The following is a 25110-nucleotide window of genomic DNA, read 5'->3' on the forward strand; positions in this document are numbered from 1 at the left end:
GCGGGCCTTGGCTTTGTGTTCCATTAGCTTCCCGAACCACGGCCGCCGGGGAGGCTGCGGCCATTGAGGGAGGACTCTCCTCTCGACAAAACGCAGGCGCTCCGAACCGCCGCCCCGGCCGAGGACATGTTTTTCGGCTCGTCAGCATTTCACACGTAATAGAAGCGTGTATTATATAATATAATTACCCATTCGTGGAATGGCTTCTGACGACGCCTGAGGTGAGGTGAAAATCGCCGCCGGGCTGAATATAGAGAAGGATACAGTAACGGTTAAGAATGAATAGCTGACACAACATCATCATGGAAACCTGCAGCCATCCATCCTCCAGCTGAGCTAACCTAGGCTAGTAGTACAAAATACTAGCACATCTGTATGCAACAGCGCAAAAAGTACCTCAACACATCTGTATCCAGCGGCTAACCTGCAAAAAATACCTCAGCACATCTGTATCCAATGGCTAACAGCACAAAGTACCTCAGCACATCTGTATCCATCGGCTAACCTGCAAAAAATACCTCAGCACATCTGTATCCATCAGCTAACCTGCAAAAAATACCTCAGCACATCTGTATCCAAGAGCTAATCCTAACCCAGTATCACCCAAACCTAGAGCTAATGTAACCCTGACTACCCTTCCTCCCTAACCTTTTTCAGCTCCCTGTCCGTCATGCTTTTCCATCACATTTGTCTGACATAATGATGTTGACGTGTGTATTCTGTCACAGGGTGTTCTTTCCGTAAGGGTACTACTGCAGCAGTTCAGGTTGCACTGTGACCTCACCTCTTGACCTGTAGTGAATCACCAGGACAGTCGATGACATTGGATGTGCAAGGGGAATACAGCACCCATCTTCCACACAAAATACAACATGGAAATCAGAGGACATTATTTGGTTAACAACAAGCTGAGGGTACATCTTAGTTGCTGGCTCTGAATTGGGTCAGAGCTTCTGAGTCATTGTTGATTTACAGACGAACTCAAGACGAAGTGGTTATAATCAGGCTTCTTCACTCGTCTGACTGATGTACAGTGCATGGTTCTGACCCTGGCCACATTGAAAATGTAGCTCACGCAACACTAAAGATAGATCTTCTGTGTTAAGCCATAAAATTGCAGAATAAAAAATGGCCAGCTTAGATTATGTGTCAGGAAAGCCCCATTAACCAACGGTGGTTTATCTTTAAAGAACCCCTGCTATAGACTGCTACATAGATGCGCTTAGGCTGACTAAGCAGGAACATTAGTATATTGACATCCTCAATATGTATTGATGCCTTTTTGTCTATTGTAGATAATATTTCCCTTACTAATGTATGCCCTACAAGTGCAGTGTATGGTAATGTGATTAGAACACTATTCCTCTATAGCTGAGGTTGTAGGTTCAGCTCCTTGACAGGGTTTAGCTTTATGCTCTTAAAGAATATAACCTGAACTCAGGTTTATTAGTACGATAGGTGGCGTAAGATATAATACAGTGAAGTAATAAGAAAAAAATTGCACTGCCAGTTATCATAATGCAAACCAGGATCAGCACTTTTGAAAATGAATTCATGATGTATAGCGAGATAATGCTTTTTTATTGTGTAATTTCAAATCAGATGATTCCTTGTAGTAGGGGAATAATTCAATATGCAGAATATATTTCCCTCATTGCTAAGTGGAGTTGAGTCTTAATATTGTCACTGAAAGCTTCATTACATTAAAATGTACAGTTCTTATTTATCAGATGGTTTCTTCCAAAACAGTGTGCAGCTCAGAGTAAACAAGAACTTCAGTGTACGTTTCCACAGAATACTACTTTTGAAAACTGATATATCCCTAAAACTGTGCTTCGGAGGACTATGGGTAATGAACATAAACCCTTGCTGGGAAAGAGTGCTGTCAGGTCCAGCCCAAATGTTATGTTGGCAAGGCTTCCTCCAAGGAGCATCTGCCGTCTCACCATGATTCCACAGTCTGTCACTGCAGCACAAAAATGTCCAATGGACATGTCACCACCCTTTACAGAGGAAAATGTTTTGTCCTCCTTGTCAAGGAATATTTGAAATATGTTGCCAAGGTAAAGGAAAAAAAAAAAACATCTGCACAATACACTCTTCATTTTCACAAAGCATGGTTCTTTAGCCAACAGTTCTGTCAGCATAATTCCACTTAGTAGTGATGTTCCTAGACTAATTATATTGTATCTGTGTTTATCATCATAATCTCTGGCCAGACTCACAGTTTGCAGGAATCCAAAAAGGAAAGCCTACAGGAAGAACAGTTAGTTGGTAGATGCACACTGTAATTTTAGATTTATTACCTTTGAAATAGTACTGGAATTATAGTTTTTCAAGAAGAGCACCAAAAGACAAGAGCACCAAAAGACAAATGTAAAATACAAAGTTTCTATTTTTGAAATTCTAATATAATATTGAGACAATATAATTAGTAACTCTTGCTTTTGTGTAGTGTTAAGCCACAGATCCTGAGAATGGTAACAAATAGTTGATCCTTGTGGTCACTACTCCTGATTTATTCAGTATTTCTCCGAAAGATAAGTGAACTAGATTTTGTATACATCAGAATGGTTGTACTCTGTTCTGTTCAATGCATGAAAGACATCTTCAAGACCTGTTTTTTCCTCTAATTTTTTTCATTAGGTCATTTTGTCCCTCCACTTGTTCAGGTTGAGTGAGGAGATGTGGGAAGGGGACTTATTGTTTTCTACTCTCAGGGTAGTTTCCCTTTATCTCCCCCTCAGTGACCCCAGTGGGTTGGCAGGAAGGCACATCCTCCTTGGTGCGGAGGCAGAAAACAGGAAGGAGGAAACTTATTGCAAGTGTGGGGCTGCTGATTACTGCCCGGGCCCTGTGTGCAGAGGATATCCATTAAGAGTGGTGTGTAATGCGTGTCGCTCGGCCTTGTGCACACTCTTGGCGACGGTGTCATTACAAGGGTGTGTTGACCCTGCTTATAGGAAGCAATGTTAACTGAAACATTGCTCCCAGCCCTTTCCTCCACATGGAAACAGGATACTATTATTGAGAACAATTTACAGGATTTAGGCATGCAGGAAAACAAAGTGGTGGAGTGTTGGGTAGCATACGCTGATGATCAGGAGAGTAAAAAAACTAGTTCTGTCACAGAATGGCTGGAAGTCAAATAAGTCAGATTTTAAAATGGAAATTTTATGAATCCTTTCCAATTATCAGGGCAAGTATTTATGCTTATACATTTAGCAGATACTTTTTTCAAAATGACATACAGCTCTGGGTGAACAAAAGCGTATTTCACACAGAAAAAGAGCTTTATGAAAACACGTGATTGTTAACCCACAATTTGTCTGATAGCAAAAATTGGTTTAAAAGGATTTTGAGACCCCCTTAAATTCAGGAGGGACTCAGCTGTTCAGAGAGATAGAGTTCTCTCTTCATTTTATCCCTTTTGAGTGTGATCACCAAATGGTCAAATATGAAGGAGTGCAGTGGTCTTGCTGGCTTGTAGGTAGTGATGAGGTCTTGTGGAAGGGGTGGATACTTTCACTATCTTGTAGACCCTAACCAGAGTCTTGATACGAACAGGAAGCCAATGGAGAGAGCAAGTCTGGCAAACTTGCAGTATGATAGTTCTTTTTTTTTTTTTTTTTTTTTTTTTTTTTTTTTTTTTTTTTTAACTGCACAGTTCCTCATGATCAGTAGCTACTGATAAGATATAGAGAACTAGTTTCAGTAAATAACTACTGCTGTCAGACATCAGGGCTGCAGTGGAAACATTTGGTTTACCCGTCAAATGAAAAGATTTTCCTTACTGATTGTGAGAGCTGCATTTGGTGATCATTACAAAAGTTGCTTTTAAAAAACATTTTCACTACCAGTTGCCTGCTTTTCCATAACAATGATCGTCGCTATTAGTTTTGTCTGCACTGCCTCCTACCGTGGATCATAGTTTTTATATTGAGACATGATGTAAGAGACTTTTTTTGTTTCAGTACACATTCAGCATATTAAAACTTGCACAACTTACTGTGGAGGTTATCCATTTGTCATTCTTCTGACAGTAGAGTACCACTTGAGTTCTGTATGCCTTCCTTTTGAGGATAACATCAATTTTCCATTGCTCTGAAAGACTATAGCGAATGAAAACCTGTTCCCTCTGTAGGACTGCTGGAGCTTCAACATTAGCAGTGTTCAGTGTCTGGAGACATTGCATCTGGCAGGCAACCAACTCCCTGTACTTGCTTGTTACTCTGTGTGAAGACTAGTGGAGGGCAGGGTTGTTTGCCAGAATGGCCGATGCAGCTGTGCATCGGGTCACTGTGTAAGTGGCGTGGGCAGCAAAAAACCGATGAGGGTGCCGCTGCACGTACAGGAAGCACCTGCACTCTGGACTTCGCTCAATTGCCATTGTACAGCTATAACTTAACAAGCAGAGGGCGTTTGAAAGATGGGCTGTTTTTCCAAGTAACTTTGAGGCGAGGACTCCACTGAAATTGCTGTCCTGCATTGTGAAGGGAGGAAAACATCTGGTGCCCAGGGGACCGCTTTGCGTTTTATCATCTGGCATGGGCCCTGTCTTTGTTTTTCAGACAAGGTAATTAGAGAAAATATTTATAAATAGATCACAAGTTGCAGATCTCAGCCTTGTATAATAGACTTAAGCACTTTTTTGTGTCAAATACATACAAATTAATTCCCTTAATTCCAGTGATCTTGGTGTGTTAATGTACAAGCCACACCTTATGCTTCTTCCTGCTCCTTTGTTTCTTATCTGATATTATATAGGTCTATTTTGGGTGCCTTGCAGAGGGGAGTGTGAAAGTTTTGGAGAGTGTTCATGGGATTTTCACTGTCTGTATACATGTTGAGCAATGCAGAGTGGGTTCAGTCATTGTTCAGATTTACCTGTATTCACTGGTTAATCCAATGGCCAGTATTGGATTTCCCTGAAATTTTTGTGTGCAGAATAAACTGGTGCCTAATTAGTTGTGAATCCTGAGTTCACGGTGTGCTGCTAGTTTTCCGAAAGCCTTTTTTACTAACCAGAAAGTACCTGCCTCCAATTCCCAGCTGTATGCTTCAGCAACCTTATTTCCTTCTTTAAAATATCCTACTGTATAAATGATTAGAATTTTAAGTTTATTTTGTTGGCTAACTAATCATTTATCATGATAATTTTTAAACATAGCCAACTAGTTGATAACAGGTTAATAATGTGAAATATGTAACATCAGATCAGAAAGTTTTGCTTTGCAATAAATGGACTGGGGATCCAATTCCATCTCCCTCTGTAGTGCTCCTGAGTCAGTTGTTTACCATGAATACTCTAAATATTTTCAGTAAATTTACCCATGTATAAGAATTAGAGGTTGCTTAGTATGTAAATCTAATATTGTAAGATGCTTTGGACAAAATCGTCAGCTAAACAAATAAATGAACAACTAAACAAATGACAGTAGTATATTTTATTAAAACAGTTTGTACATAAGAAACACTCCCAGCATTATGTTTGGTTACTTGGAGATGTTTATAATCTCATATGAGCTCTTACCTTGTCTAACAGCAATATGAGTATCTACAGAACAGTGTATAGTATTGTTTCTGCAGTTTTGTCAGAGAAGCTTTTGTGTACTGGGATAGTGTACTAACAAAGCCTTCCGTTCTTTGAGGAATGAAGGAAGTGAAAATCTTCTCTACTCTCTCTCCTCCAAAACTTCCCATAAAGTTTCACTGATATCTTGTTTTGGTGTCTGGGGAAGCCATGGAAAGAATTTATCTTCATATTAGTATTCCTGAAATCACTTTTAAATATGATTATTAGTGCATACTTGGGGGCAGCAGGTAGCATAGTAGGTTAGAGCCACTGCTTTGCGCTTAAAGGATACGGGTTGAAATCCCTGCTTCCACTATAGTGGTGATCAAGGTTTTGCCTTAACTCTGAATTAACAGTAAAAATTACTCAGCTGCATAAATATGAAAGTCATTGTAAGTGGCTTAATATTATAAATTGCTTTGGAGAAGAAAGAATAAAAAAGTGTTGGGAGTATGCAAATAAACGAGGGAACTATTTGTATCATAGGTAACCCCTGGTTGCCAAAAATAGATTAGTATTCCTTGGCTCTTAGGCAGCAGTGTAGTCCAGTGCCAAAACATGGCTTTGTCCAAACATACACTTCTACACATGTAGGAAAGAATAGAAGATGACTTGTTAGATCACATTACAGTTTCCCATTTTTGGTGCCTATTGGTGCAAGTAGTTTTCATATGGCAGCCGTACCGTAAATGCCAGCCTCATAGAGGTCCTGATTTTTTTTTTTTTTATATCTGAAAACCACATCACAACTGTGGATGTAGCTCCATTACAATTTTTTCCCCTCTTTTTCTTAAGCAGCTATCCCGTTCACTGTTTAAGGGCTGGCTGGTCTGGTCTTATATTGGCTTTATAATCTCTTATTAAATTGCTGTTTGTTACACATCTTTTATATCTGACACAATGGTGATGGATATTTGTCTATATGTGCCCCAGTTACTGCGATTGTGATGTACAGTAATTAGTTCAGATTTATGTCTTATTTCTATGGTGTTTCTAGTGTTTTCTTTACCCGCAGTAAAGAGAATGTGATACCAAGAAACTAACTACATTATTATGGTAACATCCTCGAATAAACATTGAATGTATTTTTTTTTTTTTTTTTAACAGTTCTGATACATCTGCTGTGACTTTCAGTTTCTAGGTTCACTTTTTTAAACCCTCTTTGCAGTTATTGGTTGTATTTTTTTGTAACGACTTTGATATTTAATTGCCATGGGAATGTTCACCACAGAGTTATAGATATGATACAGTCTGTTGGTGAGGTCTGAAGATAGCACCCCATATGTTCCTTTCGTTTCACAATAGAGGTATTATGTGGTTTATCAAGTCAGATAATCTGCGAAACCAGAGGCAAAATGCTTCCGGCCTCGGAAAACTTAATTCAGTTCTAGCAATGGATGCTTAACATAATATTCCTGCTTTTAACAAACCTTCAGCTATGATAAATCAAAAATAGTTTCATAGTCACAGTTTTGTTTCTCCTTTGCGAACACCCGGGTGTTTAGTGTTTTAGTTAATATTGTAATTGCTTTTCAGTACATTTATATTTTTGTCATTGAGACCTGCTTTAATTTACCAAGTATCTTAGGATTCTGAAACCCAGTTATTGGCATGGCAAAGACATTGTTCCCAGTAATCCAGCCTTACTTTTAAGGTGGTGTGGATCTGTCAGAAATGTCACTACTGTAGAACTGTAATCATTGCATTTTTTCCCATTATAAGTAACTGTGCAAGGCAGGATTTTGATTGTCTGGAGCCCATATAGGAAGTTTATGGTGTGAGGTAGGGCATACACTGGACAGTTATACACTGATTCATGCACAGCTAAACACTCTAAAGGCACATACTCACTCATACACATACTTTACAATCACCAGTTCATCTAAAATACATGTCTGGACTGTGGTGGGAAGCTGGATCACACAGAGAAAACTGAAGAACTGCAAACCTAAGGAGAATAGAATATGCAAACATGGACTTAGTCAAATTCAGAGCCATGGCTGAACCCAGAGCCCAAGAGCTGTGAGACGCTAGTGCTGTGTAATGCATCATTCTGTGGCCCGTAACATAAACTTTACGTATTAATTTTTTCTAATTTATTTCAAGAAGGCAGCAGCATAATGATAGTGATGCAGTACCTCTTTTAATTCAGACACATTGGGCCTAACACTGCAGTGTTCACTGGATGTTAGAATGAAGTTATTAAAGGAAATTGCGTAAGGCTACAGTAGCATCAATATAAATAGTGACAGGGTTATACAGTGGAATACCACAGGAATAGATAAAAAGTGCAATAATGGACAATCTATGCAAATAAGTGTAAAAAAAAAAAAGTAAGCAGTAGTACAGACAGCTCAGTACCACTCCGACAGCGTGAGGACTCATAGAGCCTAATGGCTACTGACAGGAATGATTTCAGGTGCTGCTTCTTGGAACAGCACAGCTGAATCAGTTTATTGCTGAAGGTGCTCTTATCATTAGCTAATGTGGTGTGCACAGGGTGAGAGATGTTCTCCATAATGGCTAATAGTTTGGATTCCTCCTTTGTCCTGTTTCCAAGACTTAATGACACCAGAGTGATTTGAACTTACAACCTTCTGCCTGTTTGTACATGTATGCCTCCAAAGATGATGTCTGTTACGAACGAGCCGTCGGGGTTCATCTGGTTTTCTGTGGATTTTGAGAAGTTCAACGGCTCACTGGGTTGTTATCAGATAAGGGTCCAGTGGCCAGCTTTTGGTTACTAACATGAGACTGTGATATGACACTTGTATATAGTTGGACCTTCTGCAAGTTGTCAGATGCAATGCCGGAGTTTCTCAGACCAAGCCAAGGGTATCTTAGTCTTAATGTCAAGCAGTGGCCTTTCAAAATATTTTATGTTATAAAAATAAGCTGCTGGTAGTGCAGTGGTTAGAGCTGCTGCCTTTGGACCCAAAGGTTGCAGATTGGAATCCTACCTCCAGCTGTAGTACCCTTGATCAAGGTACTTACCCTAAATTGCTCCAGTAAAATTATCCAACTGTATAAATAGGTAAATAATTGTATCTCAACATTGTAAGTTGCTTTGGAGAAAAGTGTCAGCTAAATTCAATGTATAAGGTTAGTGTCTTGTATACCACTTTGAAGTTAGGATTTACAGAACTTGAGGTTAGAAATGTAGTCTCTTAGTAACTCTGTCCAAATGCTGTGAAACATGTCTCAGTTCAGTTCCTCACTTACATGGTGGTGGTGAAGTTTGTTACCACTTCACCTCGCTTTGCTCCCTTTACTGTTGAGGTAAAAATATGTACAACCACTTTCACAGTTATTTAGTCTTGATAACCAGGCCATTTGTGGGCCTGTTGAGATGGATTGGTCTTTTCCTTATACTTTTATTTATTCATTTAGCTGATGGTTTTTACCAAAGCAACTTACAATGTTAAGCTACCTAGGGTGATTTACCCATTTATACAGCTGGGTAATTTTTATTAGAGCAAATTAGAATAACCAGTATGTGGGATTGAAGGCTAACTGCTTGCTGTGCCCTGTTGCTTGCTGCTGAAAGTCATCTTAAGTGTTGCAAGTGCAACGGTTGGTGAACTTTTGGTGCTGCCTTTGCGGAAGGCCATTCTTGCAGAACTGCCTGTTATTGTGTCATGTTGTTGCCCTTGTATTCTGTAATTGGATTGTTGCATGTAGGAATTTTAGCCTGTAGTAGCTGCATTTTTAAAACAGTATGTAGTCACCAGCTGCAGTTACAGAACTATTGGTAAGTCTTTCCTTCCCAGAATTTAGGATAGGATAATATTTTGTTTGTGTACTGTTGACTCCTTTGTTCTGTTTTTCTTCTTTTCTTTACCACTAGGTAGCGCCATTGGAGCACAAATGAAGGCGGGTGTCTCCTGCACTAATTGTTTCTGATAGTACTTTCACCTTGTAAAATACTGCCCAATTTTAATAAAACCTTAAGTTAGCAGTTTGTACATGGTGCATTTTTGTTTGTGGCGCTAAGCTGAATTGTTCTCAAAAAATGTTTTTAAACAACATTCTTTCTCCACTTTATGAAGAATGTGAAAAACCCTTTGTAATGTGAATTCTCATAAGACAAAGATATAATTATCATTACTTTAGAAATTAACACCCATTAATGCTAAAATATCACAAGATACCATTAAATGGACACAATTACTTTAACATTAGTTATATAAACATAGCAAAGCAGTTTTCCTTCATTAATTACGCTAACATTCTATTGCTATCTACTTGTGCTCATTTAGCTCTTTTGTAATTCTTACGTATCGTACATTTAACAAGCACAAAGAAAACATACACATGTGCAGTACTCAGTATTTATCTAGTAATTTAACCTTTAATGCAAAAACAGATCCGTTAAGAGAAAATAAATCAATGAAAACAGCCCAAAGGAACCCACACTCCCTAAATGAACTGACATCGTTTGAATAATCCAAATGGCCTCCATATACTGAATACTGAAATTATAATAATTGTTATAACTAGCAAGCAAGGGTAAGTTGAGGCTGAGAATTTGTTCATAAAGCAGGAACCAAACTAAAATGGGTTAGAAGACCACATGGTGGTGCTGGTTTCTGGTCTGGGTGGCATGGAGGTGCATCAAGTAGAGCTGCTGTCTGACCGCACCTGGTCATTGCAGTTCGATGTGTTTGGTCCCTGCTCACTCTCTGGAGTTTGCATCTTCTTCCCCTGTTTACAGTGGTTTCCTCCAGGTACCCTGCTTTCCTCCCACAGTCTAAAGATGTGTTTCAGGTGAACTGATGACTCTGAATAACTCACTGTGTGTATGCATGTGTGTGTAGACATTACATTGCTGAAGACTGTAGGGACTTGAGTGGAATAAATGTAAATGTCTTGCTCTTTCAGCTATTGGGAGATGCTGAAATTCCAAATTCGAAACTTGCAAAAGTAAAGTGCTCTATAAGCCAAAGTCAGAGTATTAAATGCAACTCCCCATAAAGAAAAATTCTTGTAACTCGAATGCGCTTGTTAGGGTTTCACTATGGATGCATGTGCATTTTTTTAGTGAAAATAATTTATTTGGAATATTTGCATATATATGTGTATTGTACTGTTTTATGTAGGTGATGTTCTTTTAACGGCTTAGTTCTATGCTGTCTTTTGAATGCCTGGATTTGAGGTGGTAATGCTGAAACTGATTGGAACTCAGTAACAGAGATTTTAAAACGTAACAGTCAGGTTTCAGATTTCTTTGGTATTGAAATTATTGCAGTGTTCTGTCATATGGGGAAAGAACCTATGAATATATACACACACATACACACATTTTCAGAACCGCTTGTCCCATACGGGGTCACGGGGAACCGGAGCCTACCCGGTAACACAGGGCGGAAGGCTGGAGGGGGAGGGGACACACCCAGGACGGGACGCCAGTCCATCGCAAGGCACCCCGGAGAGCAGGACTGTGGTCCAACCCACTGCGCCACTGCACCCCCTATGAATATATAATTATATAAATATACACAAGGGAGCAATAGGTTGTGTAGTCATTAGTGCTTTGGGTTACTGTAAGAAATTTCCTGATTCAAATCCCACACCTGTTGTAGTACCCTTGACCAAGGTACTTTCTCTGAAATGAAACAGTACATAAATACTGTTGTTGTTGGTTGGTTGTCTTTGGCAAAGCTGTCAGCTTAAATAAATAATTAGTTTATACCCTCACTCACTATAGATAACCTGTTACTCTAAGGCAGGGTTGCAGTGCTCTTGAACCTATAAAATGTAAAAAAAAAAATGTTTCTTTAAAAAAATTAAATTTTTCTTGTTTGCATTTTCCTCTTTTGCCAGCAGAGGGAGTCACTACATAGTGTAGGATTTCTGTAAGTCATTTTCCTGTTGAATGGTTTTATTTGAATACTAAATGTGTTTAATTTGTCAATAAATTCATAGTTTTATAGGTACCGTGCCAGGGGAATGGAGTTGAACGGTTCTCTAGTCCTTCTGATTCTAGGAAGTATGTCACTTTGGAGAAAAGTGTTTGCTAAATCAATAAATGTAAATATAAAATATACTATTGGATGTCATAATGTGACAAACTAATAGAACTAACGTTTCTTGCTACAAAATAAATTTCTAGTTCAAAGAAAAATTTTTTCATTAAAAAAAATAGATGTCTTATTAGTTGCAGAAACATTTATTCTTTTTAAGTGTGTTAAATAATTTAACTCATGAAATTTATGCATAAGTGTATGCTTTGAACAAGGTTCTGGTCTGGTCAGAAGTGGGAAGCCTTGTGCTCAGGGCTGTTAGAAAAAAAAAAAAAAAAAGCCTGCTTGATGGTGAGGCAGACTAAACTTTCCCAGACTGACCGGGGAATTGGTGTATTTTACGTTCTCAACCATTTTTTCTTTTTAGAATTCTTTTAAGTTGTCCATTTGCCAGTATAGTAATTTACACTTTATAATATACTGATTGAATGTGTTATATAAATAAAGATAAATTACAGACAACGGATGCTTAAGAACAGTAAAATATTCCATATGGTCATAAATAATCTGATATGATGTTTCATTGTCAGTTGTCTACATTCCATAAAGCGATCGCCCTTGGAGGAGGTGAATTAAGCTCAAGGCTCTGTCTGTCCTCTGTTTAAACAGCAACATGTCTGCGTTCTTGTCTGGGTCTGTTGAAACCGGGCCATTGCTCTAGAAGGCCTTTGAATCCCTACCTCAGCGATCAGCAATGCATCATACTACAGAAACCTTCCTGAAGCAAGCAATTGCTTGAGGAGCAGAGGTGGTTTACTGAAAGTTGAAAGCAACAGAAAAAAGCAGGCCGATAACCTGAGACCTCTTTACCTGTCTAGGTACACTTTCATCTATCCCCACATGATAAGCTGCTCCAACTGTCTTTCATTGTGATAAGCCTCTTGAGATAATAAGGTTTTGCAGGAATTTACTGATTACCTTACGGTGTGTGCGAGTGTGCGTGCCCTGTGTCTCTCCTTCCTGGGCCACTCGGAACGGGGAACGGCGCTCCATCGACTAGAAGTTATATAGAGGCTCGGCCTGCCTGCATGTAGAAAATTGTCAGGATGTGACACTGCACTCGGAACATCGCGAGCAGCACAGTGGCTGCTGGGTGAACCTCCTCATATGTGAGAAGAGAGACTCTGGGGACCCCAGAACAATCCCTTCCCCCTACAGCATATTTGAGCCTTTTCTGTTCACTCATAGACTGGGAACTGTGTGTATGTGGGTATTGCTAAAATGTTACCAGTTTAAGGTTGCCTCTTGTCTGTCTCAGTTTGAGGGTGGTAATTCATAGACAAAATTCTAGCTCTGTTTGTAAAGGTTGGAAAAGTAATGCCCAGAAAATTAAAGTATTGGTTAAATGGAAGTTTTAATTCAATTAAAAAAAAATATTTTTTTAAAATGCAGATTAGTGCTAAAATTGTGATGTTAAGTCTGAATTTAGTTTTCACTTTGTGTTCTCACTAGTTTTTGTTTTAAGTTGTCATTTAAAAACAGTTACAGTAGAAAAAAATTGAAAATGGTTTTAAGTTAGAATTTGAAGAGAGAAGTAAGTTAATTTGCAGAATGATTTAAACTTTCATTTGTCTTTCAGATCTGTGTATGATGACCAACCCAATGCACACAAGAGGTTTATGGAGAAACTTGATGCCCGAATACGAAACCATGATCGAGAGATTGAAAAGATGTGCAATTTCCACCATCAGGGTTTTGTAGATGCCATCACAGAGCTGCTCAAAGTCAGGGCTGATGCAGAGAAGTTAATGGTAAGTAGAATGTGCTGAGAGGGCAAAATTGTCCTTAATTAGGGGACAGTGCAGTGCTTCAGGTGTAAAAATTACATTACACGGGGGGGGGGGTGCTTGCTGTGGTTATTGAAGGAATGGCTCACAGCATGCTAAGGGTCTGTCTTGGCATCGACACACAGAGGTACAGGTTGTTCTTTCTAAGGCTTCTCAACTGACCTCCATCTAAGAATTGCACCTATGTAGGCCTCAGACAACAGCTCAGCATACCTTTCACGTTAGGGAGGGAGCACATTATTCCCATCTCCTCAGGCTAGCCTCTTAATCCCCCTGTTTGAAACCCTGTGCAAAGAATCCCATCAGCAGTATGGCTATCATGTTTTCCTGGCTCAGGGCCTCCTGTGGGGTCACTTACAGAGCCCTGTAGGTTCCTCATGACCCCAGTCCAGAGCCCCACTCCCTATTAGCATTTATATTGGTGAGACTGAGGAAGTGTCCCCGGTTGGGGCAAAGCTTCAGTGCTGCTCCCTCAGTATTGATCAGTAGCTTCAGAGTGCTACACCACAAGTGACCCTTCTAAAGGTGAACAGTCTCCTCTGAGCTTCATTTACATACATTTGTTATATACATGTAGCAGATGATTTTTTCCAAACTACTGTACAACTCAGAGTATGCAAAAGTGCATATTTTGACAAATGAAGCTTTATGTAGAGACATACAATAAAGACATGATTGTTGAAGCACAGTATGTTTGATATTGCTGTTTTTGTCAGAGCATATTATTCTAGCAATTAGGAAATGCAAATGCGATTCGGAGAGATGCAAATTTATGGACCTGTTGTGAAATCAGGAGAGAAATGGATTGAAAGTTTTGAGACCTTTCTAGAATACTAGAAGGAATTCAGACTTTCTGAGAGAGAGAGGGAGCTCATTTTACCCCACAGGAGCTAAAACTGAGAACATACAAACTTTTGATTTTGGACTTGTAATGAATGTACAGCCCTAGGAAGTTTGGCATGCTTTCTTTGTACATTTGTCTCTGAAAATATCCAATAGTCCAGTGATCTCAAATCCAGTGAAAAATGTAAATCCAGTAGGTTTATTTTTTATTTGTTAATTATATCATCGGTTATTGAGCATCCAGTTTTGTGTCTTTTAGAATCCATTAGAATGTGAGGTACATGCATGACTGTTAATTTAAATGACTAAAAATACCTATATACTTAATTAGGGGGTTTTATTTGGATTATGGATACCAGTATGTGAGCTTAAGCCAATTCCCTTTAGCTCCCTTTACACTTCTCAAAATGAAATATGTGCAGGGAATGGTGCAGGAGTAGTTCACCCAAGGTTGTAATTAGACAGGCATTATATAAAGGATATTCAGATAACCAGGGAGCGTCACTGCGTCAGTGAGGTCGCTGAGCACTTTTGTTCCAAAATGAATGAGATTTTTTAATAAACTGCAGTGTGCTTTCCTTATTACAATGACCTAATGAGTTGCTTAATGTGTGGGAAAGTTTGGGATCAGCCATCCCTGCACCTGCGCCATGGAAACTGCACTCCGCTGCACTGACGCTTCCGTGTTTGTCTGGGTTCAGAAGAAATCTCAATGTTTAATTACCAGAAAATGCAATCTGCATTTCTTCTTGGACAAAGGGAAGCGTATAGAGCTCATTGAGGTTATCAAGAAGGGACCAGTGGTCAATTGGGTCATTGATTTGAATTGTTTGACAGAGCTGGAGGAACAAGAAAAGTTCAAAAATCCCAAGTAAAATTGAGAAGTTTGTCACAGAATCTGTTGGAAAGGGCTGTCAGAAGTGATTACAGTACATGAAAGGCCCCTGCGATCAGAAGTTCAAGTCCCCGCTGCAGATTTAATTTGAATTTGCATCCCTTTGTCCTTGACTCTTCATGGAGTATGATCTGATTACAAGGGTGAGCAGTCACAACAGTGAATTGTGTGCTTATTTGTCTAACAAAAGTGATATTATTTTTTAAGGGCCAAGTTACTGATACGAACCGAAGACTGCAAGAGGCCGGGAAAGAGGTAAAGAAAAAAGCAGCCTCTTTCTCTCAGCATGTGTGCAGCAAGAAAGCAACAGCAGCACATAGATTGTCGCGAGGCCCCGAGGACCGTCAGCTCACTAATTGCAGGGCCTTTGCACTGTTTGATCTCCCTTATGTAAGGTGACGGCCCAAATGGAGGAGGTCATCCGCTGCCGGGTTCAGCAGAGGAACATGGTCACCACCGTGGAGAAGCTGCAGCTGTGCATCCCCGGTGAGGATGATGCTACCACGCTCACGTTCTCACCACATACCAGTCTAATGTTGCCATTCACATCAGACCTGTTTTTACCTTCACAGCTAGTAGTAACTTCACTAAGCAATTTGTAAGTGATGAAGTTGTCAGTTGTTCAGCTCTCAGCATCACTTTGCTAAGAGTGCTCTATAAAAGTGGAATGAAGTGACTTGAACTGAAGTGTTTGAAAGGGTGGCCGGGAGATGTTACTGCAACATTTAAAATATGCTCGTTAATTAGACATTCTTCAGATATACTGGACTTGAGATTCAGTCACACATTCTATTGTGTTTGTTAGCTTTTTAGATTCTGATTGATCAGTTTGTAATGTTAAAACCTTTTCGTGGCAACGATAAATACAAGTCTGACTCCAGCTTGTTTTTTTTCTTTACTAATTGGTTTCTTTCTTTATCTGCAGTTCTGGAAATGTACAGCAAATTGAAGGAGCAGCTGGACTCTAAAAGGTAATTTTATTTCACAGAAATCTTTTTTATTACGTAATACTTTATGAAAAATATTTGTTTTGTTGGTACCATTGCTGAGTCCTGGTTTAGAACACATCTGAATGACTTTTTCGCATTTATGCTGTTAGACATAAACTCATTTGTGTAAAATGTGAATAGTTTCATAACTCCAAACAGCAGCAGGGCAGATGCTTTTCTTGCAACGTACATTGTAAAACTGAAAATAATGACCCTTCCTTGTTCATTAACGTCCTCATAAGCAATCAAAACACATTATAAATGAGTTTACTGTTCAAAGGCAAGACAATTGACCTTATGTATGCCCTTCTTCACAGCAGTGCAACACACCAGAGAGCTGTCACAGGCTTCTACCAAATTGAGGCAATTAGTACAATGCATTTCTCCATTAATCTGTGTGTCTCCTCTGCTCACTAATGACTGGGCCGGGACATGGTCTAATCAGGCCCGGATTCTTTCAGAATTTGACAAATCTGCCATTTCGCTATGCTGCAGAGACTTGAGATGTAAGCGTATTAGTGATTGTAATATTCTTACTAAAAATAATCAATTTTTGAGACAATCTAAGACTATGCTGTTGAATGAATGAATGGATTTGTTGTTTTTTTGTTGCTTTCTCTTACTTTGGCGTAAAGCAGAATGTAGAATTCTTAACCGAGAAAGATTAAACCTCATTTATGTATCTAATACTTCACTAAACATTGTATTGCTGGTCGTTGTTTATTTTACGTTTTATGTATTATATAGTATTTGAACAGTTTTAATCGGCATTTTATGATTCACAATTAAGATACTAAATAAATGTTTAGAATCTGGTATCAAGTATAAATTTGCACAGCCACTTTCTGAATATAAAAATTAATTAAAGCAAGTGTAAACAGTAAATACTAACACAGCAAATTTCTATTGCATATTCTTAGTTTTTTAATAAAAAATTTAGTAAAGGTCTTGTCCTTTAAACTATTTTGTAACAAGTCTTCCTGTGTTTGAAGGAAATTCATTGTTTTTCTTGCAAATCCTGAATATTAACATTCACTGTGAAGAAATCTACCCACAGGATCAATAACGTGAATATTTCAAATAATGATTGCACATCAGAAGCACACTTATAGTAATGTACAACACCAGTCTTCATGAAGTATATCATAGAATTGTTGTACAATCAGATTCTTTAAAATTCAGAAGTGGAAGAAACTGTAGTCATTGTGGTATAAATGATATGCAAAATGTATGCTATTGAAATCCTGACCTTTAATTTACTTTTGCAATCAAAAGGGTGCATATTTAAACAGTTAATGCTAAAAGGCCAAGCCCTTGTGCCGAAGATAGGTGTAATTAGGAAGGCTTCTTTGAATGGATTTGAGTTGGATTATAGTAATGCTGATCACAGAAAAACCACAGTCCTGTTCACTAGATGAGCTAACTGTAGTAATAAGCTCATTTCAATCATTTGAATAAAACCTTTGATACGACTTTGGTGCCGTTATGGATTTACTTCATATTGAAGAGTCGTCTGGCAGCTCTCTTTGTAAGGGCATAACCTGTCTGTGGCCATGCAGAACTTTTATTGTTGAAGAAAAGCAGGGTTTTTGAGACTGGTGAGTGTTTGTGAAATTTATTATGCTCAGAATCACCAGGGGATGAAAAGGTCTTTCATTTTTGCTGGAATAGAATCCCTTGCTTACACTAAAGGAGATTAGAGTCTCTCAGGGTTTACCATTCTTTTGCTTGCTGGGGGATGAACTGGCTTGCTTTAAGTCTCTATCCAAGAGAAATCCCTACTAAGATTGCCAGAGTGCAGTTAGGATTTCTTTCCAGGAAAGCGCTTGTGTGTCATTCATGAAAATCTAGACATGCTGCATGAAATGTGCATTTTATTCTTTAGAACAAATGAATTTATGTCTTAAAACTAATCATCTTTTCTCAGCAACACAGATTTGGAGATTTCAGAAAGCAGCATTCCTGAGAAATATTATACTGGCTTTTATTCATTTAGATATAAATATATTCTTTACATTTATTAATGTCCGAAGAGATGTTCAATTTGGGTAGAATAAAGTGCATTTCACGACAGATGAAGAGCTTCAGATACAGACTTGATTCTTAAAGCACAGTTTGATCATTACCAAAGTTTTTACAGGTACACATTACAGTAGCTGCCTGTAAAACTGAGAGTCAGGTAGAAAACAAAGGTGATTGGTACAGATGGTGTTATGCTAATTTATGTAGCTTTTAGGAGGTCAAGAGAGAAGAGGGTCTGATACAGATACATGTGAGACCCTTTGGAAGTGCTGGGTGACATTCAGCAGCTCTGAGGGACAGAGGTAGCTTGTTCCACCATACTGGAGCCCAAGCCAAGACTGTATAGACTTTGTTTGGAACCTCTTGTGAGTGGGACCAGTAAGTGGCCAAGTTTCTGGGGGGTACAGTGCTTTTGCTGCAGTGTATAGAATGTGGATGTGAATTGTGTCTTATATTAAGTTCTCATATTTTGCATTTGACTTATGCAGGTACTATGCTGCCTTGAAGACAATGGAGCAGCTTCAAAACATTTATATTCCTCGGGTCAGCCAGTACCGTTTCTGTCAGATTATGGCGGAAAACCTGCCCAAACTACGGGAAGAAATTAAAGAGATTTCCATGTCAGACCTGAAAGACTTTCTGGAGAGTATCCGCAAGCACTCAGATAAGATTGGCCAAACAGCCATGAAACAGGTGAGAAGTCAAACCTTTATAATTCACCATCAGTCAGACCATCAAATGATGAAACTTAGCTGTTTTTTTTTTTTTTTTGCATCTGAATTGATAGAAATCATGCAGTTGGACATATGAAAAATTTCTTAAATTTCCTGTCCTGGTTGGAATGACACCCATTTCAGCTCTCATACCTCGCCTGTTTGCCTTTGAGTCAGGAGGGCTTCGATGCATCAAATTTATTTTTCACTTTAAACTTCACAAGGGCTTAGTTCAGCCAGTGGTTCATGTAAAAAAAAAAAGAAAACAAAAACATTCAGTTAATTTAGATAATTATGACTAAAATGAAAACCAGGGGACTTTCCCTGCCTACAGCAGTGAGAACTTACATTCCGTGCATGACAGACTTCTTCAGGCAATATTTTTATCCAAAATGGCATGCACAGGGTTGGATTTTTTTCTTATAATACTGTATGTTCTACATATGCATGTGTTATATGTTGCATGTATGCATGTGATGTATGCTGGTGGAGCAATACAAGGAAAACATTGTGTCCAAAGTTGCAGTGGAGGAGGGAATGCACCAGGTATAAATCTTGTTTGTGAATTGCTGTTCCACCTAACTCTCCTGTTAACCCGGTTGAGGCAGGTAGGTAGTATTCAGTTGTGTGAAGGAACCTACTGCCACATCTCCAGACCTTCCCCCAACTTTCCCACCTATTTTCTCAGGCTCAGCAGCACCGAACCTTCAACAGTGCTGTTCAGAAACAGGCGAGTGTGGGTCTCGCTAAGCCACTGTACTCACTTGACAGTAGGATAGGCATCCGACAAAATGAACTTGCTGCTGAGGAGCGAGGTGATGAGGATGACGCAGATGATGAGGTTGGCATTTTTGCATTAATATTCCTGCATTGAGTAACACTAAACACACTCAGTCCTGCATGCTCACTTTGTCAAGATGGATGGACACATTTTTATCTTCATTCACTAGCCCATTATTCCAAAACTGGACACAGCAGCATGAACTTCCCAAAGCCTTCTGGTGTTTTTCTGAAAAATGCCTTTATAATGTGCACTGCAATTATAAGTTTAATCGTACTGTTTTAACATGCTGTAAGATACCTTTATTTAAGACTGATAACCTTCTTTGTATCTGAAGGTTTTAACAGCTCCAGATTTGGTTGATTTCTCTCCTGTGTACCGCTGTCTTCACATCTATTCTGTTTTGGTAAGTTTTTTTTTTTTTTTTTTTTAAATTTACTACACATTTAGATAACCATTTGTTTGCCTTTCAGTAGCTGTGAGGCACAAGTACATAAAGTCATTAATGTTTTTAAAAATGTTTGTACATCTTAAATTTTGTGCACCTATTTTCAGTGTCTTGACTGTGGAGGAAATTTAACAGTAAGGAATGTCTGAACCAAGTTGTGAAACCAAGGGACTTTTCAGCCACTAGATTTACATATGGTACAGTTTAATGGGGCAAAGACCTGCTGGATTTTTTAAGTGTCATCCTACAAACATGTTGCAGTACAGTGTCCCCCTCTCCCTAGGTTCATTTAAGGTCATTGTGTTACATAAGCCTTGGATTTCCATTGTTTTTGCAGGCGTAAAATTGCTATTATTTTTGTGTTAAACTGAGTTAAAACAATTGATGTTGGGAGGTAGCTTAGCAGTGCTAAGCCCCGTATCTGATGGGTAAATCCTGCATTCTGAGAGTCCGTGGACACTTCAGTGTCTAATAGGTTTGACCGAGCAGTAACCCCTGGCCGCAAAAACAAAACATAAAAAATGCTAAGCTGCCGCATTCATCTTGTGCACAAATTTGCGGCACATTCAGTGGGTGTAGGAGGGGGGTTCCTGTTTCCCCTGAGCAGCTCTCTTAATGAGAGCATGGGCATGCTGGCTGCAATGATAGAGCCCCAATGGCTCTTGCAGGAAAGCTTGAGGTGAGGTGCCACCTCCTAGATGTGCTGTCCAGTATTGCTATTTCTGCATGCTTTCCATGCAGCTGGGCATGAGATTTCAGAAGCTGTTTGAAGCTATACCACTGACTTCCATTTGCTCAGTTTTCTTTTCTGATCTTTTCATGGATCCTGCAGGAGCCTGGGATGAGGGCACTGCAGTTCTGTATGCACCACTCTTTTATCCGTCACTAACTTTGAGTACCTCTGATCTCTCCAGTTGTTCACAGGCTCAAATAACATATTATACCTTTACAATGCCTGCTTTTTTAAAATCTGTCTTTATTTTTAGCGGTGTCATTTTTGGTGGCTACTTTGCAATATGCAGTAATCAATGGAGCATGATGGAAGTTTAATTACAACACTTGAGGGTTTTGCTTCAAATAGGTTCTTGTTGCCTCTGGGCTCTGTTGTTCTTGGATTTAGCTATGATTTCTGAACAACTGTCACTGTATCTTAAGATGAAATTTGGAGGAAAAAAAATTCCACACAGAACATCTTTTCCCATTTCTTATTTTGCACTCATGATCTGTAGACGTGAAGGGATCAATGCATTTTCTGGGAGCACTGAACTTCTGTCTGGACTTCTCGCCCCAATAATACACTTCAGCCTGTCCTGAAAGTCTTTGGCAGCATCCTCATGTCCAGTTTGTGTTAAGTGTGAGATTTTAAAGTTTAAGAACTTTGGACAGTTTCCAATGTCTGACCCTCTTGCCCAAAAATTGAACTCGTCGTCTTGCTTTTTTGCTAGAAGCCGGCGAAATCCCTGAAGCTCAAAACGACTTTATTCCAAGCCAAACATTTCCACAAACCTTTTTAAGTTCAATCTTGAAGCAATCAACTGCTCAATTATGGCATGAGTATAGCTAGCCAGAGGGGAGCTCTACCTAACCAGTTCTGTCTCCAACACTGAATTTATGGCATGGTTAACTTGGTGGGTCTTTGAAAAAAATTGTAAATTTTGCCTTCCTACACTCTAAACAAAGGTCACACACTTTTCTTATCTAGGTTCTGGAAGAAAAGTCAAGCAGGTTGTTGTTACTACATAATTAGTCGTGTCCACTTTTGTCTTGGTATTGTAGGGTGACAGAGAAACATTTGAGAACTACTACAGGAAGCAAAGGAAAAAACAAGCAAGACTTGTGCTGCAGCCACAGTCCAGCATGGTAAGTAGGGTCACCTTCATCCCTGTTTTCCATTGTATTGAATTCAGAGCATTTACAGTCATCTCACTTATGTTCTTGTGTTTGCTCCAGCACGAGACCGTTGAAGGATACAGAAAATACTTCAATCAGATTGTTGGGTGAGTTCTGGAGAATTTCTTTAATTAGCAAATCTCATTTGAATTTCAAGTCTCATTACACAGTTGGGTGCCATAAATGGAGTTGAAGTGCTTGTGAATAACTTGGCTTTATGGTACAAATTTGAGGCTATGTAGGATTAGAATCTAAAGGTGTAGAGTTCTTAGTTCCAAGTACAAAACACCACACTGTCCAGAATTATCTTCATAAAATTACCTACTCATTAAACAATTTTTTAACTCTTTAAAATGGGTTGTATTTCCTTTAGATTTTTTGTAGTGGAGGACCACATATTGCATGCAACACAGGGTCTGGTGACCAGAGCTTTCACTGATGAGCTGTGGAATATGGCCCTGTCGAAGATCATCGCTGTGCTGCGCACCCACTCGGTGAGTGTCTCCGCATACCTGCTTTTGAAAAGGCGGGGAAGAGATGGTGAGAGGAGTTTGCCATTTGTCCCAAAAATGTGAGTTTTCGTGTTATCCTTAAAGTAGAGCCACCTCTGTGACCACAAGTTTTTGCAACAAAAAGTTAGCTGTATAACAGGGTAGGACAATCCTATTGTTTACCCCAGGGGTCCCAGGCAGTGATGCACAGCCACAGGTCATAAGCATAATCTCCTCATGATTTACATCTGACTGGACCCTCCAAACGTCCACTTAGTTGGGCAGTTTAGAATATTCACAGTTAATCTGCTGTTGTTGCAGCAATCTGTCCTCATTAGGTTCAGATGACCTCTTCATGAGATCAGGGTTGAATCACTCAGCACTGGAAAGGACCACCAGGAGTGGTTCAAGTGATTAGAAAGAAAAATGACCTTTGCATGAGCCCAGTTTTTTCTCGGGCATGATCTGGCTGGCTCTTTGCCAGGACACTTTTTTGTTCATCTGAAATTTAGGAAAATTAAAGTTGAGTTATTACAATCACAGAAACACATCTATGCAATCTGTTCAGCAGGTGAACAGCCATGTTCTGCTATATATTCAGATATTCTTGGCTTTTAGTGGGACAGCTCAGAAACAGAAGCAAGCAGCCCTGGTTCATATGTCTACTACACTCTCCTCAATTGGTGCTAAATCCATGAATGATTGCAAGGCTTTACCTGGTAATTTATGCATAGCACAATGTGGCCTGCTAGACAAGCAAGAGAGCAAGAAGCAAAAGCTGCTGTAACCAGACCACCATGCAAGTTTTGCTGTTCTAGATCAGTTCAGGTGACACTTGAGTCTCTGTATAGCTTTTTAAGCATTTTAAGATGTTTTTGCAGCTATTTTTCTGGACAAGGCTTGTGGAAAGCTAAAGTCTATAGTTGAGCATAATCATCTTTGCAGTTCCTAACTAAAGACAAATGTTGGATTAGAAGGATTTCTATCACTTGCCTGATTTGCCATTTACTTTTTCAGTCGTGAAGCACAATAAACTTTAAAGAATGTTTTATTACTCTTTCACCTGCACATTTTTGTGCTTTCTTCTTATGCAATGCAAGACTTAGTACTTTTGTTTTCAAAACAAAAATCAATCCTTTTAGTCTCACATTTCTGCTTGTGGATATTTACCAGTTACAGAGCTTCCTTAGAACCTTCAATGAATGTTGTCACTCTAAAATGTATAATATGAGAAGAATGTAATGAAAGAACACAAAAGACATAAATGAAAACAACAGGGTAAAATAATAAAAGATGCAATGAATGATATAACGTAAAGTAAAACATTCCTTCATTCCTTTGCTTTTAAGTAAACACTTAGTTGGAAGTAGAAATCATAAGCATCATCACAGACTGAAGAAAGCAAGAAATAAAACCCAACTTTATGAATGATCTATTACCTAAGGTATCACCTACTTCAGGGTACAGCAAACGCAAATAGAATTAAAATAAAAACATTAAATGAATCAAACAAAAATGTATGAATTACACTCACGCTCTTGAGTGCTCTGAAGTAACAACGTGGACAGTGTTGTGGTACGTTAGGTAAGTTCTGACCCATTGCTGGCCACACAGTCTGTCCACCAATCTGACCTCCATAACTCTCAGGGCTGCATCAGTGCTACGAACCCCTCCTCAGTCCTTAACCCCTGGACCAGGCCTTCCTCCACAACAGTTGTTTAATAAGGTCAGGGAATCTGTACTTTTGTGTGGGGGGTGGAGCATCTCATTAGTTGCATTGTGTTGAGTTGTATTTACAAATTCTGACTGGCCGTCCATTTGTTGCAGCTTGACTTTTGTGATTTTATTGTCAGCTATGTATTTTGGAATTTCTTGTGATTAAGCCAGTGCTGCATTATTCAGTGACCTCTCATTTCACTCCTAGTCATACTGCAATGATCCTGACCTTGTCTTAGAGCTGAAGAACTTAATTGTCATTTTTGCAGACACTTTGCAGGTGGGTCCAAATATTTAAACACATTTGTTTTTATTTAAATTTTGTTAAAATGGTTAATAGTTGGCTCCTAATGAATAATTGTTCTTTATTCTGAATGTTTCCTCAAGCACTCAAACACACATCTAAGAATGAAGCTCTGCACAGAGCTAGAAGCTACTCTGAGGGTCTGTGAAACTCATGAGGAAAGTTCAAACAGACCATAATGGTATATTGTAGCAGACTATAGAGTGTTTTCCATTGCCAGAACATATGCTGGATTTTATAAGACAACATCTGTATGGATATATTCACCTTCGCTGTGTATTTTTTCTTTTCCCTTAGGACTGAAGTGACTTATTAAGTTTAATTCCAGTATTAAAAGACATTTTAACTCTCTCTGTACTAATACAGTCATTTGAAGGGTTTATCAGCTTGCTGTGTTCTAAAAGGGATGTTACTAGCTTTCAGAACAGTTCACTTCCAAATTCTTTTGCTGTGTAGCGGAGCTCTGCATAGTTATGTTTCCACAGGCTGCACTTTCAGGCATTGTCTGTTATGTTACATTATTTTATCAGACATTTTAAGATTTTACTTGTAATTTTGACTTGTTAAGCGTTTCAAGAAATTCTGTTCAATTAATTGTTAATTGAATGATTTATTTTTTTAATCCGACTTTCC

At 39.0% G+C, this 25110-nt stretch overlaps 1 protein-coding gene across 5 annotated transcripts in view; it reads left to right on the forward strand.

The window, feature by feature from the left end:
* exoc6 (exocyst complex component 6) overlaps window positions 1-25110 on the forward strand; it is a 46161-nt gene that overhangs the window by 1080 nt on the left and 19971 nt on the right. For all 5 annotated transcript variants that reach the window (XM_018761100.1, XM_018761102.1, XM_018761101.2 and 2 more), the window contains exons 2-12: window positions 13178-13349; window positions 15331-15378; window positions 15519-15609; window positions 16049-16094; window positions 18623-18827; window positions 19536-19688; window positions 19966-20034; window positions 21853-21936; window positions 22027-22073; window positions 22340-22460; window positions 24382-24453. In XM_018761100.1, coding sequence (XP_018616616.1) covers window positions 13178-13349; window positions 15331-15378; window positions 15519-15609; window positions 16049-16094; window positions 18623-18827; window positions 19536-19688; window positions 19966-20034; window positions 21853-21936; window positions 22027-22073; window positions 22340-22460; window positions 24382-24453 — 1108 coding nt within the window. The remainder of the gene's footprint in view (window positions 1-13177; window positions 13350-15330; window positions 15379-15518; window positions 15610-16048; window positions 16095-18622; window positions 18828-19535; window positions 19689-19965; window positions 20035-21852; window positions 21937-22026; window positions 22074-22339; window positions 22461-24381; window positions 24454-25110) is intronic.

The sequence above is a fragment of the Scleropages formosus genome, chromosome 24 (assembly GCF_900964775.1).
Source record: "Scleropages formosus chromosome 24, fSclFor1.1, whole genome shotgun sequence".
NCBI classification, from domain to species: Eukaryota; Metazoa; Chordata; class Actinopteri; order Osteoglossiformes; family Osteoglossidae; genus Scleropages; species Scleropages formosus.